Genomic DNA, 19,617 nt, shown 5'->3' with positions numbered 1-19,617 from the left:
ATTTCCACCAATGAGTAATATTTCACGTAATCAAATAGAACAAGGCGACAGCATATTTTGCACTTACTTCTTTGACCATAATGTTGATAGATGCCAAAACAATTTGCCATAATATGCAACAACAGGGCTTGTAAATCCATTACTGGTGCGTCAGCTAATGCAGGGATATGGGTTAAAAGTCTCAATGCAACATTGCAGTCCACATCCAGATTGATAAAACTATTTCATTATTTCATTACTCAAAAGTCTTGAAGACAATTCGAAGTCTATTTCACATGCATCAATAAGCAAGCAAGAATGGTTGTATTATTACATTCATATTGGAAATTTGCGTCCGCTGATGATTGAAGCTGAGAATTAATTTTCAGCGTGTCACAAAATCATTAAGCGTGTCGTAATAACCATATTATAGGGTGAGGTGTGAGCAAAATGATTCCCATTATATTTGTATTGATTTAAAGCTGCACAAATCCAGATACTTCCCACTCCTGCGTGCATCTACTCAAAACAACATTGAAGCTGGACCGCGTGTGGGGTAAGTACATACAGTGTCTAGATCCGCGAAGATCCGGGGTAGAATAGGCCTTCACCAAACCACTATGCTTGCTGTAAGAGGCGACTAACGGGATCGTATGATCAGGCTCGCTGACTTGGTTGATGCATGTCATCGATCCCAATTGCGTGGATCGATGCTCATGATATCAATCACTGAAAGTGAAGTCAGTTTCACCTTTGTCGCGGGAAGATGGCTGTATCTAAATCTTGCAACATCTATCGAAGTACATCGCTATGGTCAGTTGTACTAATACTGCCAACGTATGTGAACATTTATTAAATGTGTACATGCTCTTTATCAATGTGTAAAAGTAATTAATGGCACAAATCTGGTGCGATGCGATCAATACCAAAAGCAACTAGAGCCACTAGATCAACGCAACTGTACAACACTGACTTATTGACATGTACCGCAAGTCTCACAGTTACGTGGATAGCACTAAGGCAAAGAGAAAAGTAAATGGGTTTGTCGCAGCGTGCAGAGTGATCTTGTCATCAACGTACGTTGTCTGTTTAAACATTATATACTGAACCGCCAAAGAAACGTCACCCCAAGTAGCATTGCATGAAAAGTTGTTATTTAGATATCAGTGTGATTTTTGTCAAAGTTTCTAAAATTTAACATTACCTTGTCCGGAAAAATGAAATTTAATGATAAAAAAAGCAGATGGCAGCAGCTCGGCAACGGCCATGGTACCCCGATGCACGTGAGTTCCGTGCAAATTGAGATGAACATGCGTTCCCCGATTTCTTGCCATATAAAAATCCACCCAGATCGGATTACATTCATTCGTTATTGAATTGCTACTACGTGCCAAGATTGACAAGAAATCAGCGACACCAAGCCCTTGGACGATTGCAAGCTGGACAAACCGCCCGGCATGTAGCCAATGCACTCAAAGTCCACATAAGGACCATATACAGGCTCTAGCAACGGTACCAGACGACCAACACTACAGATGACCGACCACGTAGTGGAAGACCAAGGGTCACCACTAGACGTCAGGATCGTCAGATTGTGCGACATCATCTTCAAGATCGCTTTGTGACTGCTGCGGAAACTGCTCGACAGACCATGGGGACACACCAGCGACACCGTGCGTCGGCGATTGACCAGCAGACACCTCCACTGTAACAGGCTACATCGAGGACCCATTCTGACACCACGCCATCGCCGGGACCGTATCAGTGGGAAACACAGCACCAGCATTGGCGCCACCAGCAGTGGAGAAGAGTCCTCTTCTCAGACGAGAGCTGTTACTGTATCTCAACAGAAGATTGCAGAGAGAGAGAGTCTTGCGACGCCGCGGAGAACGTTATTCGGATGCTTGTGTTGTTGAGAGGGACTCGTGGGGTGGTCCAAGCATCATGGTGTGGGGTGGAATTGGTCTTGCACAGGGGGTCGGCCCTGTGGTCTTCCAGAAACAGTGATCCTGTTATATCACAACGTTGGCTATGTTGGCTTAGACATTTTCCACTTCCGGGAAACAAACGAAGTAGGGGAATCATGTTGACAAACCTGGATACATAATCAGGGCGAATCTGGGATTTAAACCCACGATAATAGGGTTCCGTCTCGTCTCTGCATAGGACAGCAAATAACGGCGCCTTAGACGACGGGGCAACGCAGGATCCTGCAAGACCTTTTGATCAGGATCAACCTATTGGACTAAAAGTTTCATAACCTCTGTTAAGTACTCAACTGATTAAATAATTCATCAACTCAAAAAATCAGAATCTACTAGCTAAATGCGTGATAGTTCATGATTTTGCTGATCATTAAAAAGGAACATATTCTTTTGTATTTTTGAAGAAAATGTTTTAATTTCAAATTCAGATTGTACTTATCAAACGTAATGAAGCATCGTACTTACGCCCACGTACATAAAATGTCTATTTTGAAAATACAAAAACAAGATTTCAATAGCAAAATAACAATGTTACTATAGAAATTAACTGCGTAAAATTAAAGCATCCGTAATGTAATCTAAGTAATACAATAAACACGACAGATTGCTGCATTTTAACAAATGAATTAGGAACTTATTGTAGATGTACAAAGGTATATCTATTAAATGTTTTGACGAAGCTCATGATATATTCGACATAAATACAGAAAGTGAAATTCATCTTCCACGATATTTGAATAACATACGAATATAATCAAGTCAACCAATTTGTTTGTAAATGGAAAGTTCACCAATCCTTAATGAAGAAGTTCTACGCCGTCCATCTTTTGATTAAATGTTTACATACAGAACGATTGTTTAATTTGAGAATACATATCCAATCATGAACAGTTGGATATATGAGAATACAGATTTGGCATTTTTTATCCATGTTTCATATTCAAACAGAAAGTGCTCTTTATTGCCAACTCTGTGAGCTTCCCAAACAAAACCATATCTATTGATATTACCATGTTTTGCGTCCTATCTTGTCCAGGTTGTACAACATAAGTTAACACTGTTTGGTCAAAAAGAAAGCAGATATCCATTCTCAACAAAGAATCAACAAAAATATAACATCTACCACATTCAGCTAGGATAGCAACATTAGCACAATTATAATCAACGCCAAAGATATATATGCAAAATCTTACATGAGTGAGTGAGTGAGTTAAAATTTTAAGTCACATCGGCAATATTTCAGCCATATCGTGACTATCAATAGTTAAATAGAATACATATATTGAAACGATTGTAAAAACCTGCCAACCAGGGACAGTAAAACAACTAGACGTATCACAGCAATAAATTTAAAACTAGTATGTAATAATAAAATCAATAGCACTATACATAACATTACATTATAAAAACGGGCTATAGAGCGCCAGCAAGTGAAGGTAGATCACCATACTAGGGACCATGGGGAAATCTTACATGAAATTGTTCCGTTACATACCACTTTTGGAATCCCCTTATCTCAGATACATACACAATAATAGGTTTTATGTAGATGTAAAACATTTTGAAAAGAACTACATGGGATATATTTTACAAACCTGTTAACAAGAATTTTATAGAGGACAGTGCTTTGTCGGCTCTATTCACAAGATTTTGAACTGATTTTGACCAGGAAACGTTACTTGAAAATAACTGTCCCAATAAATATTAATAGGTTGAAATCTTTCTACCACCAATAAAACAAAATTCACTTTTCCTAAGTTTTCCACCATTTTTAAAAAATAAAACTTCAGTCCTAAAATAATATAAATAATTACTCAATCCCCATTTGTGACAAAACTGTTGTGACATATCCATTTTTCTTTGTAAACCAATTACACTGTCAGACAATCGTAAATAAACCCAAATCATCCGCATATCACAATACATGTACATTTCAAAAGATTCAGTGCAAATGCAAATACCTCTGTCACGACACTGTTCTATTTCTTCATGCAGTTGACTTACAAATAAAGAAAACAAAAGCGGACTTGAAATGCAACCTTGTCGTACTCCGCTCAAGGAATCAAAATATTCTGTAATAGACGACTTAGAGAATTAAACAACGGCTTCTGTTTTTGAATACATATCTTTGATAGTTTTAAACATACTATGCTACTAGCTAACAAATCATAAAAGGTCCCTTTTACACGAATCAAAAGCTTTACGGAAATCTACTAATCAGCAATAAAAACGATCTTGGGTTTCGATAAGTACTTCTAACAAAGCCTTGTAGACTAAATATATTGTCTATGGTAAAATACCCTTTACGTAAATCACCTTGGTACACAAGATACATATTCATAAACTCACCAACACCTTTCAAACGGTTGTATAGCTGTGAATATCTTACCACAAATAGTCATATTTGAAGATAATTATTGACATCATGTCACACACTGTTACAGTGTGATAAAATATCATTTGTGATTTTTCAATATTAAAGTTCTTTACGATGACGACATATCTCTCAGAATTTAGCGCGGACCTTATGAAACTGTCTCAATGATCCAAAGTTACCTGTGAGTCTAAAACTGTCTATTGGTTTATATTTGACACTTTCAAACATGCACTCTTGGAGAACGTTTTGGTATTTACACTTTGTGTCATACCACAGCTCAAAGCAGTCGATTCTATACTGTCAAAAAGAGTATGGGCATGAAGAGATGTACTTTTCGATCAAACTCCGTATTTAACTCACGTTCTAAAGCCTGATTAAATGTCTCTGCTTTCTGCTGGACGCCACAAGCGTTTCTCAACAGCAGTGATGTTAGAAGACTCAGACATAGTTATATCTTTCTCATAGCGTTTTCGTTGGCATGTTATCTGGAAATGATCCGATTCTACCCTGGTTTAAACACTGAATAGAACTGAATAAATCAGTTAAACACAACATATAGTAAACAAAACCAGCGCCTCTAACCACCAGAGTCACACAGAGCCTTCTGTTCAATATATGGAGTCCGTGGGAACACATAAGTTAATTAATTGTTTGCTTTATTCTTTAATCTCACTCTCTCGATATGAGCAGAGTGTATCGAACATGTCTGCAATATCATTGGCATCACCTTGTTCGGGAATGTATTCATGACACCCAACTTCTAAATGCCTATCAACGACTTCATCAGTATTCTTATCTGACCTCGACGATCTTTATCAAATGTCTCTCTCACAAATGTAAAGTTTATCTTTCAAACCAGTTTTATCTCTCCATCGAAATCTATCCGACATGTCTGCAACGAGATAGTGCTTCCCGGTTGTATTCCTTGGGTAACTTGAAGCCCACGCAAAGTACGTCATGACCCGACCGTCATGGAGTAGCCATTTTCCCTCATTTGCAGCATCTGACCCATCGATGTGATAATTGTATTTCATGCTGGCTGGAAACAGAAAAAAAATCTCCATTCAGTCAATCATGAATGGAAGGTTCAGTGAACTAATTCACTTGATTAAAAAAACTCAAATATGGATCTTTGCGGTTTCAAATTGTGGTATTGTCGTGCCCAAAAGCATGATCGTCAACCGATCTGAGGGATTTGGAATTCATGCTGATCTGGTCATATGATGGCGTCTCAGGTCTATATTGGTTCATAATCGTGACACTAGTAATGTTTAATTGGTCTCGTCACGATATGGCTGAAATATTGCCGATGTGCTGATTTTAATTCACAAACTCATAATCATGACGAATCGGGGACACTGCACAAGTAAGATAAGAGCAGGTCTGTATAGTCAGTTTGAGAGCTACACACACACACACACACACACACACACACACACACACACACACACACACACACACACACACACATATATATATATATATATATAATGTCTATGAAACCTTTAACACACACAATACAAGTTTCTCCTCTGCAGATTCATTTCCTGCTCTTGATTTCTTTTGTGGAAAAGAACTGGCTGGGACTGCTTTTGAATACTTGTAATCTAGATTGGTTTTGGTTTCATAAAGTACATAGTTTCACCAGTCATTGTACAGGACTACCAGAGAACAATTGTAAATAGCTAGTGGTTAGTCAAGGGTCAAACAATGACAATAACAATGATTGAGTGGCTTGAATTGTAAGTCACGTCAGCAATATTTCAGCCATAGTGTGACTTGAAAAAGTTATGCAATATCTATAAAAGCTGTCGATGAAGGACAGTATAATAATCCTTTTGGTGTTTATATTACTGGCTTCATCCTTTTATTTATCGTTCTTAATTGAAAGAAAAAAGTTGCTCATCCATATATCTTATCCTTACGTAGTACTCCAACTTCTAATTGCCTCTCAAAGAAATGTTTACTTGCAGACTGTCGTTAAATATATACCAAGGCTGTAAGGATAGCATTGGCCTCAACAGTGAAAATAGAGCTACTGTATGGTATCATAGATGATATAATTTTCGAGCCAACGACAGTGGCACTTGCTACTTTGCCACCATCCTTGGACCCATTAGTAAAGGTTGAACGATGAGTGTCATTTTTAGTTCTGAATTATACATATTCCTGTTGATATACTAGTTAATTTGTGTCAGATTTTATGAAACGTGTTAGGGAAAAATCTACTTCGGTAGGGAGAGATAATATCCCGATCTTAATTTGCAGCAGTAATATGAGATTTGAACCGAATTCCAAGTTGAGGAACCAGCTTTGGTTTCTTTTGAAAGCAGGATTGGTTGGATTGGAACGAAATTAAGTAATATATTGAAGAGACAATTTAGTACGGTGTTGTTTGAAAGAGGGTTCATCAGCCTCAACATAGAGGCCGACAACCGGAGAAGTTCGAAAAGCACCAAGACAATCCTTAATCCTTCCTTCCAGTTTAAAAAAAAAATTACTCTTGCATTCTCCTGCATACACAATGGAGCCATAGTCTAGTCTAGAGCGTATAAGTGAGTGAGTTATTATTTAACGTCACATGGGTAATATTTCAGCCATATCGTGACGAGAAGTTACATTTATGATACATTTATGATACAAACATATTTTTAAACTGAATAAAAAGCTGTCAACGAAGGACAGTAGAATAACTAGAATATCACAGACTTGATTTAAAACTAGTTGAGAATATTAAAAGGCGGTAAGCATTAATGAACACCACAATATAAAAATGGGCTAGAAATCGTCAGCAACTGAAGGGAGATCACCATACTGGGGACCATGGGGACTTACAGTACTTTTGCTTAGAGCGTATAAGAGATCTACATAAGTGAAGAAGGGTTATCTGATCCCCTACCCACTTTGAATTTAAAACGACTTTTAACAAATCTAAGGCCTTCAGGCATTTTGTCTTCAGATATTTAATATATGCCAAAAAATTAAATGATGGTCGAAAATTAATCCTAAATAATTGTCTTCTTTTACAATCTTGATGGGAGTTCTATCTTAAAAGAGTTTGAGGTCTTTATGGGGATTATATTTTCGACAGAAATGTTCACAATTGGACTTGGTCTTTGAAAACCTTAAGCCATTCTCAAGACACCATTTATCAATTTTAGTAAAATTGTAATTGGCGTTCGATAGTACACATATTTTTACCCCGACATGAGATATTAAAATCATCCACAAACAATGAGACATCAATTGAGTCATCAATTGTCTTTTTATTTTTTTACTGAACAAGGTAACAGACAAAATACTTCCTTGTGGAACCCCCTGATCCTGATTACAATTATCTGACAGGGTTGATCTAACACGAACTTGAAATTGTCTGTCAGTTAAAAACTGCGATAAAATGAGGCAAACGGCCTCTCAAACCAAAGTCATGTCAATCCTTGTCAAAATATCATGTTTCCATGTTGTATCATAAGCTTTTTCAAGGTTGTAAAAGGTCGAAGAGCATGCTGGTTATTTACAATGGATTTTTTTATGAATGATTCTGAAAGAACCAAATGGTCAATAGTGCTTCTATTTTTGTGGAAACCCTATTGGATATTAGTAAGAACATCATTGGTTTCTGAAAACCATACTAGTCGATTATTGACCATGTGTTCCATGGTTTCACAAACACAGCTGGTTAATGAAATAGGTCGATAGTTAGATGGATCGGTTTTGGAATAGGGATAACAATGGCATTGTACATCGTATGAGGGAAGTGTCCTGTTGTCCAATTATCATCAAAAAAATTTAAAATCGTTTCTAGACATGAATTGGGTAAAAGTTTGAGGTGCTTAGAGTGGATATGATCAGCTCCTGTTGCGGTATCATGGGCTTGTGCCAGGGCAGTAATGAGATCACGTAATGATAAGACTTCATTGTAGTCTTCACCATTATCAGAATGAAAGTTAATAGTTTTCTTTTCTTGTTGATTTTTATGCTTCTGAAATTGGGGATTATAATTGGATGACGAAGAATGTTTTGCTTAAGTTTCACCCAATGTATTTGTAATGTCAATTTTTCCAGTTAATATACCATGATCTTCTTTGAGATGAACACTAGAATTTGAAATTTCCCTTCAATTCTTATATCACTGGATTGTCTGGTCCAGACTCGATTATTTACAGACCGCCGTCATATAGCTGGAATAGTGCTGAGTGCGGCGTTAAACAACAAACCATCACCACCATCACCACACCTTTGTCATAGGCGTACGGGATATAATCTTTGACTCAAAGTTCTTCCAAGACTGTCACCGATTTTGTGTAAACGTGCGTCGAGCCTTGGCACTATTTATCGTTACAGTATATAGATATCTGTAGGATGGCGGCGAAAGTATTTTTCAGCATTTATTCCTACACGTCCTAGTCCATTTGCAATAATCAGAAAACCATGGTTTACGAATATGTAGGTTAGCAGTGGACTCATGAACAGTTACATCAGTAATATTATTCAGTTAGTCCTTGAACGACTGAATAAGGTCAGGGACATTGATAAAAATGTCAGACTTCAATTTGTCTTGAACAAAGTGTTCGAAATAAAGGCCAGTTGGCCTTAGTAAAATTCCCCCTTGTCGCAGGTGGATCATCAGTTGGGTTGATAGCTGAAAGTATTGTGGGAAGTCACTTCCACATTGGTCATTGTGGACCGACCATTCAAATTCGTTTTAAATGTTTGAATATGTGAGTGACATATCAAGTGCAGAATAAGTTACGGTAGTGGGATGTAAATATGTGGCAGAACCGTCATTAAAATGCATAAAATTGTATTTGAAATGAAGTCCTCAAGGAGTTTCGCTTTAGCATTAGCATCGACATTTCCCCGTAGAGAGTTATGCCAATTTAGATCGCCCATGATGATACAGGGTTTAAGGGAGCTGGGCAAACACATTTTGAAGATCAGACTGCTGAAGGGAGGAAGACATGAGCAAAGTGTGAAAGTTATATGCAAAGAAAATCGAACTGCAACAGCTTGAAGGTTGCATCTAAGAGACACAGGGCTATGGATGACATCTGCTGGAGGTGAAAATAAATGATATGAATTGTACTGACGAAGATGAAATCTATCCGTATTTCAGATATGTCTCTTGTAAACTAAAAACTGATAGTTGTAAATCTTATGTCAATGATTGTAGATAACTTAACTTGTTCCCAAGTCCTCTGAAATTCCATTCTATTAAATTAAGAGACCTGCTCCAAACTTATGGCAGTTATAACACCAGAGTGGATTTGGTACATATATCTCCACTCCAATGTTACAATAACCAGCTTTAACCGATTTTGGGAGGGTATACGTAGTCATTCCAAAAGTGAAAAGATAAGTGGTTGTATTTATATTGTTTGAATCTTGCTTTCTTGTAAAGCGTTTTAAAGTAGTTACTCTTTGGTCTTTTAACTCAGCAACAAGTTCTTCTTCCGACATAACAGCAAGACAACGTCTCTGACGATGCCTTTCCCAGTATTCAGTGTTTTGTGTACCGAGACAACAACCTGAGTGTTAACAAACTGCTGTAGACCCAGCAGATTGATAGATTGCTGCCTCTTGACACGTTCCACTAAAAGTGAACCACTCTGGAGGCGAGTGACATTTTTAGCATCTTCACATGCACCTTGGATGCCTTTGGAGACAGCAAATGGATTGAGTTTTAAGGGACTACCATCTACAGTTTCAATAGCCCAAAACCTTGCCTCAGAATCTGTCACTGAAGGGGAGACTCTTGCATCAGATGAAGAAGAAAGATGACTTCTCTTACTTGCTTTCGATGAACCAGAGTGTGAGTTTTGAGCCATGGTATAATAAGAAGGTTCAGCAACCCACCCGCCATCGAGTGTCAACAAGGACGATGTTGGAGTGGAAGCCAGACTGCAACACCAGGGCTACATGGATCGTATAATCTTGGAATATAATCATGAATAGCTAAGAAATCTAAAAGAAGAAATGTCAGGCTGGTTCGGGCCATGCAAATGTTTCTTAAGAAACCCAGAATTCAGCGGTCCTTAGCACCAGATAGGCCCATGAGCCACCACCTTTTGGCATAGTTCTCTCGGCAAAATATAAATTTGACTAGAATCATATTTCAATTTATTTTCTTTGATAATTATTGATACAAGTTTTCCATGCACAGGGCATGGGGTGACCAGCCGTTTGAGAGAATCGGGCGAATTCTACCACCCGTCTGGGTGAAGTAAGTGCAAACGGGTTGCCCAATTCGGTCGCCTTTTACGACCAGCAACGGGGTGCTGGTGACACATTCTTATCTACCCCGGGTTCCCACGGGGAAAAAAAACAAACAAAAAATAGTGCAAAAAGATTAAAAACCCTTCTAACAACACCGACGATCCAGGATACTACAGATCGAGGCGTGTAAAAGTGCTTCTGCCACACCCAGGAAACGACGAAGAGAAGATTGTGATATGCTTTTATCCAGTTTGATTTCATTTGTTGCAAATAGACGTAGAGATCCAGTGTTTAACAAGCAATGTTATGGGTTTTGTTTGTTTGACGTTTTATGCCATACCCAACAATTTGACAGCATTTGACGTCGCCGGGACCAGACAAACCAATTATTGACATTATGAACCAATCAGCCAAGATCCCGAGCCTGACCACCCGATCTATTTAAGGTGAGGATTTGTCACGGATTTGCGGCCACTACGGGAACGATTTCTGACGTGGCTGTTCTGTGTATAACGTCATCATAAGTGCCACTGTATACGTTTAATTGACATGTGGCGTAACGCCGCAACGTACCAGCTGTCGTTTTCACATGTGCGTGCCAAATGTCAAATAACCTCCTTGTATGCAGATATTGGTTCAGCACATCCATAGAGAATACTACACGCATTCTCGTTGGATACTATAGAAAGTTCACGAGTTTCGTAAAAATGGTATCTAACGCGAATGAGTTTGGTATTTTATTTGTATTTATTAAAGTGTAAATACATAACAACTTTCGTTCGTTGACAGACCAAACTGAAACCGGTTGCAAAATCTGGTTGCGGATGAATATTGATATATGCCCAAGTATGGGCATTGTTGTCATTTCTATGCATACGCATTAACAACATGCGCCTGCGGTTGTGTTTGCAAACATAACACCACCTATGCTCATGAATCTTTTGGAAGAATTTCTTCAACCAATGGTAATTCAAGCGCCATGTTGTTAGTACGCCGGACACCTATAAGAGAATTTGAAAAGTCACATTAGCGTCGCGCTTTGATTATCGGACAAACAGTCGGTCACTCGCACTGCCTGTATCCCGGCCGTGCAATCAAAATGGTTCGGTTTCCTTAATCTATCAACTGAATATATATCATGTCCGTACCAGTTCGCCAAAGACATTGACGTTAAATGTACCATTCTATACCGACGTGAAAATCAACAAACTCAAGTCTGCTTGCATGTCAGTGACAGCTTCGAACGATCAAAGGGCAAGGTCACCACCGGAATAAGAAAGGCAACCGTGATCTACTCACAGCGTTTTACGCTAGAGATAGTCGATGTACGTTATTGTTCACATATTGGGATATTTGGGGCCTTTAAATCAGAAGTGAGGCACACTTCCACATAGTTTTCGAATGATTTGTATTATAAATGTTCACTTTGAGTGGTCTGATAGTGCAGTCGTGAACACACAACTCCCGAAGCAGTGTCACAAAATACGAGTACGCTTCGAATGGGACACTGATGGCACAACCAGATCATCCAAAGTAAGTCTAGATGTCTGTCCAGATAGTTTAAACTGATTTCACCACGCTTATCCTTTTACGTTAAATCAAATTGAAAGTTGCGACATGGTCGGGTGCGTCACGCTAATGGGGACCCTCGATCTATTGATCGATAGTCTTACATTGTAAACGGATATAGCTCGATTATATAATGTCTGTAGAAGCTATATGCATAACTAATATAGAATGCAAACAGAATTTGATGCGTGTGACTATCTTGTTTGGTTCAATAAAGTGTTTGTAAATATCTCTCGCTCTCATGCGATTGCTTCAGTTCTGCCTTGAAGTTGAATGATGTCTAGCGATTTTTTTATCGATGAAAAAGTTGTCCCGGTTATCCAATGAAAACGAATAAAACAAGGTCAACCTTGTACGACACACGTGTGACCTACGGATTTAGTATCTTATCACCGGTATCTTCACTACGTGGTTAATATTATATATTAAAGATTAAGATGAAACATGTCGAACAATCCGTGATTATTTTGTGTGTGTGTGTGTGTGAGAGAGAGAGAGAGAGAGAGAGGCCAACCAAACAAACCATTTCCTCTGTACACTAGTGAATTTCACCACTTTATATATACTGAAGAACAAAAGTTCCTGTGACATTGAATAAGATTTAATGCAAAGATATGTTTTTTACCAAATTTGCCATACTGACTTCAGAAAATGTGTGATTTCATAAAAAAAAAAACATGAACATGAGTGTCTGTGGAACACGTGGTTGATGTCGAAGGCGCCGATCCATCTCATCCCACATGTGCTCGATTGGCGAGAGCGACATTCACGTTGTTTTGTTGAAGAGAATCCTGAACAACTCGAGCAATATGAGGCCGGGCGTTGTCATATTGAAAGGTAATGCCTGGACCATGACGACGCAAAAACGGTAGAACAACAGGGCCGATGATCTCGTCGCGGTAGCGCTGTCCATTGAGATTTCCCTCTACCACTATCAAACGGGTCCTCTGTCTTGGTGTAATCCAATCCCATACCATAACGCTGCCGCCACCAAACCGATCTTCTTCCATGACACAATGATTCGGTACACTCGAATCCGTCCATCGCTGTGGCTGAGGTGAAAACGAGACTCGTCAGTGTATGTACGTAACTTTGTGAAGATATTCGTCGAAGGCCAGGAATGCTTCTTGCAGTAACTTTTGCTGGCTGGAATCGATTTTGTAGGTGTGTTGTTCTAATCCAGTTGTCTGGTCGATTATTGGTTACGCGTGACCTGTCACTCCGAGGATGGTCTCAGGCTGCATTCATCTGTTGCCAACATTGCCATAAACACCAAATGGTGTTTCTGTGGACGTTAAAGTGTCTTGCAACATGACGTTGACTCGATCCTGCTTCAAGCATACCAATGGCTCGCAGACGCTCATTTTCGGACAGGCGTGGCATTTCGTAATGTTGAAGAATTGCGTAATTTTCTTGTTTGTTGTCAGCACGATGCTAAACAATGCATATGGAATCCCGTTAACGCACATGTTTTTATACCTTTTCTTGGGTAGTGAAATGCATGGGGCTTGCATAAAAGTCAACTTGTGCATGGAATGCATGTTTTTCTGTAGCAATTGCGTTTTCGTGACTTGATTCCATACGTGAACTACAATAGTGAAAACTAAACTTTACTTGTTTGAAAAATACACTAAAATATTGGTGTTACAGGAACTTTTGTTGTTGAGTATCTATATAATTCTGCTGTCATTACTGTTGGACATTAGCCTTCTCTTAGGAGACAATGTTTACAGTGCCAAGGGATGTATTGTGGGAGAAGTTTAAAGCATGACCCAAGGCAAAGGGTAAATCAAGGTCAAAACAATGAATATCGGAAAAACAAAACAGAACAGATGACGGATGAATGATTTGTCATCGGAGCCATTGATGTCCGATCAAGAGACGTATCGAACATACATGGAACTAGATATTGTGACCATCTCACAACCACGTTTTGGAAAAAAGTGCTTTGAAATCACGTGGCCTTTACGGGCAGGTTAGCTGAAATGAGTTTAAAAACAAAACTTCAGTAATTGCTAAACTAAAGGGTCAGTTAAACAAATATTGGATACTTATTGTTTCAAGTAAGTGCAGAGGGCAAAGTACTAACCGGAGGAGGAGCTGACTTGCTTGAACATGTGGTTTAGCTTGTCGTCACTGTCAATGACAATGAAGTGTTCCCCTCTGGAGTTACAGTCTGCCACGCCGATGGCACGGGTCGTTGCGTTCAGATGAACCTGGTAGCAGATGTTAAGAATTCGGTTGTGGACATACGTCGAGGGACATCCACCTGGAAAGGACATATTTAGACCGTTTCATGTTACACCTGGCACTCCGGGTATAGTGTCCACCTTAGTGTTCCGTCCGATAGGTGAAGGTCGGGTTTTGATCCCTGGCCGCGTCATACCAATGGACGTGGTTACCTTGTCTGGCGCTCCGCATTAAGGGTATAAAAACTGGTCTGCTCGGAGTCAGTACACTGTGTCTGATTGGGGTATTCATATTAAACTGCGGCATTGCATCGCAGTCGGCTAAGTACTATAAAATCGGCATTAGTCTGGACTAGTACAAACAGCCACACATGCACATACAAACACGTGCATGCACGTTGCTATATAAGTGCAATAATATTGTACGCGCCGTAGAACCCCATTCCACCTCACCTTGAACAGGTTAAGCACAAATAAACAGTGCCACGGCAATGTAGCAATGAACATGGAGACAATAGCTGAATATACCGACAACTTGACTTCACCATATGGCTGAAATACTGCCGACGTGACTTTAAATCTTAACTCACTCACTCATTAAATAGACCGATAGAAATAAAGGAATACTTATATTTAAAATAAAATGCTATCATGGTTTCACAGCCTTGTCTACCAAATATGCGTTGGAAACAATGCACACAAACACATCTCAACATTCGATTCTGATGCGCATTGGTTCAAATGCACTGCCAGTAAAGTTTCGTTCCCTATATTTTTCACTGTTCCCTTATTCGTTTTCATCAGTATATGTCAACAAAGATCGACACGTAACAAAGATTGTTTAATTAGTCCAAATACTAACTCTTGTCTGTGTGGACTTTGCAATCGCAGGGGATTGGAATGCCAAATAGTAACTCTGAAAACCCTTTTTCCCGTGTAAGCAGGCATCTCATTCTAAGCTGCCTTAAAGCATTTGGTCAGTATAATAAACTTTAAATATATATGTGAATGACAAATTGCTTGTTTTCAAATTTGGTACGATGCTTTTATAAACAAAGGTTATTGAAGGCTCTGCTCAGGGGGTTATAACTAAAGTACCGTAAAATTATTGTCCGCCTGTGTGTAACGTAATTTCTGTCATAATCAATGAAACTATCATCAACCAGTGTTTTAAGCAAACTCGTTGCTGAGCATTTCTCAAATTGTAGCATGTATTTTGCACAACCACCAGCAGCTAAAGTATACGTAGTTACTTATATCCTGCTGGGGTATCGTGCAGGAAGCTGAGACACTGTTAGTCCCCAGCTTTGGTTACGGGTGGCCCGTGTTTTAAACGGTTGTAATACTGTTGTGCCCAAATATGTTTAACAACTTTTGATATAACTTTGTATTCATGACTAAATTTTATGTATGTCAACTTGTTCTCGCCGCCATATGCCGATGCGGCGTTAAATTGTAACTCACTCACTCACCCCCAAACTAAACACACACCCCTCTCGTTACACTGCAAACACGAAAACGTCGTTTTTTTCCGTATATGGTCATTGGACGGAAAAACGACGTTATTTGGACGTTATCAAACCATCGTTTTTCCGACCAAATAACGTCGTTATTTGACATCGGAATTTACTGGGAGAGAACGATAGCGTTAAGCTCCTCCCTTTCTTGAGTGACATTGTCAATCAAGCAACAGCGTCTACCAGTATTTCTACTTCTCAGTTTTCATTGGTCAGTCCCCGCGTGTTAGATTACAGGCCCGCGTTTGACGCTGCACTCGAAGCGCTTAGCGGAAGTACTGAAATCAATCGTTCTGCGCATGCGGATTACTTAATGCCTTGACCAAATTTTCCGTTCTGTGCATGCGCGATTTCGCGTATTGTTTCCTAGATTTAATGTCACCACTATTTGACAATGGTTCATAAACGCAGTCACGTGAAGGTTCGGAATCGTAACGAGTAACTCCATTTAAATTGAACAGTATCCCCAGTGATATGGGAGATTCCAAGATGAAACTATTCTATGGCTATCTAGGCTGCCACCCAAACCGATCTAAACGGGACCCGATAGCTTATTGTATGCTATATAGTCATATGGAAGTGGACAAGAACTATACATTGTATTCCGGCCGATTGTTCTTACATTTACTTATAAGTCAGGAAAATGGACTTAAAAGGGGAGTTGTTGAATGTAATTATTTTAATTATTAAATGTTGCCGATACACTAATCTGGACGAACTTCTCATTGTTCTGTTTATGTCATCCTATATACTATTAGTATGTTACCGTTCTAAAGTCATCCTCTCACATAACATTATATTGTTCATAGTATCAAAGTTTAATCAACAATATCAAGAGCAGCGATTTAAACCACTGAAACACCCAAACACAAGGCTGTTATCAAGCGCTAGTGCAGACGTGATGCATCGTAAAAACTGTATCGTGATGTCTTCAGAAATACAATTATACTACGAGATAGTACGGCTAACGCTGACTCACCGGTGGAACAAAGACAATATCGCTAATACAGATATAACGTATTTGAATGTTAATACTAAAGACAAACAATCATTATTTTTGCAGTGACGATATAACACGTATACACGTTTATTGTTAACTTTCATCAGTTTTGCTCTTCATTTTAATAACTTTGTTTTCACATATATATGAAGCAATACCCGACAAGCATGTCATACATAATTAAGGGGCAGTTTTCAATCTTGTACTGACTTACTCTGGTGTTAATGAGCGAAGTTTATTGGCTTGTGTGTAAAACCCCGTTTTTCTGGTAATCCTATTATTACTTAGTTTATTTCTATCTAATGACACCCTGTACTCTGGATCATGGCTCCGTGACTATCCATAACAATTAAGATGAACATTCAGTTCAAGTAAATGAATGAGTTTGTTTTGACGCTACAGTCAGTCAAAAAACCAATGCTGTGAGGTTTGATAACACACTTCTACCAGGTCGAACATCGTGGATCCTCATTTTCAGCCTAAAGAGAATCATAGTTCATATGCTAATCCATCTGCGAATACCATCCCACTCAAGATGACCTTACTTGTTGCTAAATCTATCATCTATCCCCCCAATCTCACCCCCCCACGCCCCCCCCCCCCCCCCCCCCACACACGCACGCACGCACGCAAATACGCACACACACACACACACACACACACACACACACACACACACACACACACACACACACACACACACACAAGTGACCTAAATAACCTGGACAGGAAATACTGCTGATAGCCTCTGGTCAACTCAGCCGCGCCACCGCAGAATGTCCGTCCATCTCTGCAGGGGGCATTCTCAGTGGCTTCAAACGCGCTGAAATGTTTTCGCCTTGCATCCAAGATGGTGGACAAGTGAAATCGTATGAAATTTGGCTATTTTAGGTCCTATCTCTTTTTTGATTACCCAATAAAGTCAATTCATAGTTACACGGTTGTGAAGAAGCTTACAACTTTATAAGACTTATTCATCTCATTCCAAAAAAGCTACTCGCGCTCACATGAAGTTGTAGTTATTATGTCACTGTTTTATTTCTTTAAAAATATATTACATGTTCAACAATAACAATTAAGATGAACATTCAATTTCCGATATAAGTAAATGAATAAGTGTGTTTTACGCCACAATCAGTCAAAGACCAACGTTGTCCGGTCTGATGACACACAATCTACCAGGTAGCACATTGTGTACACCCTATCCCCATTGAAGTCTCCACTGTGGGTATTCCTGGGGACGAAAAGGTCCCATGTACCTAGGAATTTCATCAATACATTCATGCGCGGCATTCTCTGCCTAAAGAAGATCATATAGTTAACATGCTAATCCAACTCGAACTACCATCCCGCTCAAGATGAATGTTTTATGTAACATCCAACAGGCCCACATTTACGCACGCACGCACGCACGCACGCGCACACACATATTTGGATTTACCAATCCCTGAATTGAGACGTGCGTTACGAAGCTCCTCCAAGTCATAATCAATATCCGTATATGTCTGTGATATCAATACCCATCCAAAGCCGAATATACATTTATTGTGTTTTCTTGACAACAAATGTTATAATTGGGATAACACTTTCTGAGTAAAGTACAGATTCTCGTACTTTCTTGGGTTGAGTCCCGTCCGGGATTTGAACCCGCACTGTGAGTGAGGCACCCAATCGCCAGAACACAAAGTTGGCGATCTAACCCAGTCACCGAACCAAAAATGTTAGTCCAGATGACGTATACTTTGTGTACGTATACTCCTCTGACAAGTGAAAAATGGCACGGCTTCTATGAACGAAAGCTTTGAACCAACAATGCCTTTAAGAAAGTGGTCAACAGTAACACACATTATATTTGGATACCACTTTCTCAGTAAACTACATATTTTTAGGGTGGAGATAATAGACGTTGATGGTTGATTATCAATGGACAAATTAAAGCCAAAACTTAACTTATGAATGATTGGTAATGGGAAATGGACAATGGGCAAACGGGAGGCGGGGTAATCAGCGCCATGCCAGTTATCTGTTGGCTTCCCTTGTTGCGTTCCCTTCTTTGCTATCTTTTTACTTTTGTTGTTCTTACAGGTACAAATATATGTTCTCTGCCTCATAGCATTTAATAATATGCACCTGATGAACTGTATTGTGATGTCTTCAGAAAAACAATTATACTACGAGATAGTACGGCTAACGCTGACTCACCGGTGGAACAAAGACAATATCGCTGATACAGATATAACGTATTTGAATGTTAATACTAAAGACAAACAATCATTATTTTTGCAGTGACGATATAACACGTATACACGTTTATTGTTAACTTTCATCAGTTTTGCTCTTCATTTTAATAACTTTGTTTTCACATATATATGTAGCAATACCCGACAAGCATGTCATACATAATTACGGGGCAGTTTTCAATCTTTAATAATATGCACCTGATGAACTGTATCGTGATGTCTTCAGAAATGTCTTCACCTGATGAAGGAGAAAGTATATATTCCGAAACGCAGTGTTCCTCCGTTGACATCCATAAATATTTTTCCTTGTGTGTATCAGTTCTTAATGCCCTTCAAAGACTCAATCTAGCTTTGTTTTTAAATGTGGTGATATTTGCGTAGAATATAATATAGTCATGCATTTGGGTCTTTGTCTACATAAGCATTTAGACATACAATTTAAAGCTAAGGACATTGCTAATTCTGCAGGCATGAAGTACACGTCATAGCAAGCTGTGATCTTTATTCATACTTTAGATATTCGTAATGGAGATCTGTAACTGAAG

The 19,617-nt window shown here is 39.1% G+C and overlaps 1 protein-coding gene across 1 annotated transcript in view; it reads right to left on the bottom strand.

Annotated features, from left to right (window-relative positions):
• Window positions 1–5,156: 5,156 nt before the first annotated feature.
• LOC139446684 (perlucin-like) overlaps window positions 5,157–19,617 on the bottom strand; it is a 30,851-nt gene continuing 16,390 nt past the window's right edge. Inside the window, exons 2-3 of the mRNA XM_071227955.1 lie at window positions 14,216–14,395; window positions 5,157–5,380 (exon numbers count right to left, since the gene is read on the bottom strand). Of these exons, the coding sequence (XP_071084056.1) occupies window positions 5,157–5,380; window positions 14,216–14,395 (404 nt within the window). The remainder of the gene's footprint in view (window positions 5,381–14,215; window positions 14,396–19,617) is intronic.

This window comes from Haliotis cracherodii, unplaced genomic scaffold (assembly GCF_022045235.1).
Source record: "Haliotis cracherodii isolate W230 unplaced genomic scaffold, xgHalCrac1.p SCAF_6, whole genome shotgun sequence".
Lineage (NCBI taxonomy): Eukaryota > Metazoa > Mollusca > Gastropoda > Lepetellida > Haliotidae > Haliotis > Haliotis cracherodii.
This window is presented reverse-complemented; position numbering and strand designations above follow the sequence as displayed.